A 2,540-nucleotide genomic window follows, 5' to 3' on the forward strand; every position below is an offset into this window, starting at 1 on the left:
AAAAACAACATTGCACCAAATAACATCTAACTAACCGCGATAGAAAAGAGGATGGCGATGATGATGATGATGATGGCAATGATGGTGATGATCATGAACATGTGACGATCATTTAAAGATGATGATAGTGATGATTATGATGATGATGACGACGACGATGATGATTTAAAATTTTTTGTACTTTTATAGCCAGTTGTCAGTCATTCCGTGCAGTCATTTAGCCTGAAGTTAAAATAAAATAAATAAGATATTTATTTTAATAATTTTTAACTCTCCAAATGATGCCTTATTTATGACCTTCTGACACGAAAATGTACCTTATCTCTTTTCTATCTTTATAACTATAACCTGTATAGACACGTATAAACACACACACACATACACACACACACATACACACAAATACACACACAAACAAAAAAAACAAACAATTATATAGATATAAATTTGTATGTATGTATGTGTGTGTATATAATTGTTTTATATAAGACAATTTTTATATCTGTATTATATCTTTAAAAGCATCGTTGATACACGAACGGATGAATAAATATTAATGAATGTTCAATTAGTGTTGCTGAGAAAATTTATTGGAAATATTTTATTTTCAAATTTATTTGGAGATAATTGTTAAAAAATAAGTGGAGTTGTTGGAATATTCCTGAAATTGATTACAATAAAAACCGTTTAATAAGATCTAAATCAAAATTAAAATATCTTTAATTTTGCACATACATACACATACATACACATACATACATACCAACATATAGCAACACATATATACACACAGTTACACGCAAACACACACACACACAAGTATGCTAAATGATGTTTGCTCAAGTATTGCTCACCACGTGACTAATCAAATATCAACGAAGAACAATTACATGCCACGTGATTATCACCCATCCGTATCGACAACCAACTAATCAAACAAGCATCCAACCAAGCATCCAGCCATTCATCCATCCAACCAACTATCCAACCAACCATCCAACCAACTATCCAACCAACTATCTAACCATCCAACTATCTAACCAACCACGTAGCCAACTAATCAACCAATTAGTCAACCTATCAATCAACCAGCTAATCAATTTATTAATTGATCAGTCGGTCAGCCAATCCGCCAACATATCAGCCATTTAGTCAGCTAGCCAATCAACTGTCTTATCAATCAGTCAACCAACCAGTCACCCATCAGACCAACCAATCGACTAGCCAACCAATACTCGAACTGACCTACCAATGGATCAACCAACCAACCAATCAGCTAGCCAACCAGTCAACCGATACACGACCAACTCATTTGTTTGTTTATTTAAGATACGTGGCATTGGGCAATCTCAGATCCCACAACGATTAAGTTGTCATGCTAACAATTAACCAATAATTATCCAATGCAATGGAATGAATGACCGAACGAACGAACGAACGAATGAATAAATGAACGAACAAATGGATGAACCAACGAACGAACAAACAAATGATTGAATGAATACTTGAAGAAAATAAATGAATAACTAGACAAACAAACGAATGAATGAAGTTGGAAGTAAAATGAAAAGAATTGTTTCAAACGACTGTTGGCTTCATCAAGTTGTAATCATATCAAGTATTATATAGTTTTGTATCGACTGTTGCACTTGAGTTACTACTCTAAGCTGATTTGAATAGCAGCAGCAAAATTCATCAAATAATAAATAATACCGCCCTCAAACAATTTGATTGCGTAATGTTTGTTATGTGTAATAATTAACATGTATCTAAAAATAAACAATCATTAACATAATATCCACATAACATCAACATAACATCAATATAACATAAACATAGCATTAACATAACAATAACATTAACATAACATTAACATAATATCAGAATAACATTAACATAACATCAACTTAACATCAATATAGCATTAACATAACATTAACATAATATCAACATAGCATTAACATAATATTAACATAACATCCACAACCATCAACATAACATCTACCCATATAAGTATATCCAAAAATTATCAACAACCATTTTCAGTTGAACGCCACAAAGAAATAAGCCAAATGCAGCCACAATCAAAATGCAGTCTATCAAGACAATTTTTGACCTGACATATCTAATGAAATAAATAATATACAAAGTTTTTTCAAACAAACATACAAATCTTAGACAATCATAGTGCAGTGAATGATTTGAAAAAACGAAAACATTCAAACACACATACAAACGAACAACTCACTATTACAAGTTCCACACACAACACAAGTTTAAATAATTCAAAGAAGCGTATAGCATGAAATTACATACATATGTATGCGCGTGTAGGTACCATATAAACATATATTATATATATATATATATATATATATATATATATGACTTATACTTTACACATATAAAAAACACACACACACAAACACAGGCAAAAGCACATGTATAAACATAGCGATACAGTGATGATACATAGAGCCTCAGTGATACACACAAGTGGTTTGAGTAGTTGTAATGACGTCAGAAGCACGTAAACAAGA

The 2,540-nt window shown here is 31.5% G+C and overlaps 1 protein-coding gene across 1 annotated transcript in view; it reads left to right on the forward strand.

Moving 5' to 3' along the window:
• The window catches only part of HELRODRAFT_188977 (hypothetical protein), a 6,722-nt gene extending 6,154 nt beyond the window's left edge, over nt 1–568 (forward strand). The window contains exon 3 of the mRNA XM_009024677.1: nt 1–568. Coding sequence (XP_009022925.1) covers nt 1–30 — 30 coding nt within the window. The 3' untranslated portion in view covers nt 31–568.
• Nucleotides 569–2,540: the final 1,972 nt, after the last annotated feature.

The sequence above is a fragment of the Helobdella robusta genome (genome assembly GCF_000326865.2).
Source record: "Helobdella robusta unplaced genomic scaffold HELROscaffold_4, whole genome shotgun sequence".
NCBI lineage: Eukaryota > Metazoa > Annelida > Clitellata > Rhynchobdellida > Glossiphoniidae > Helobdella > Helobdella robusta.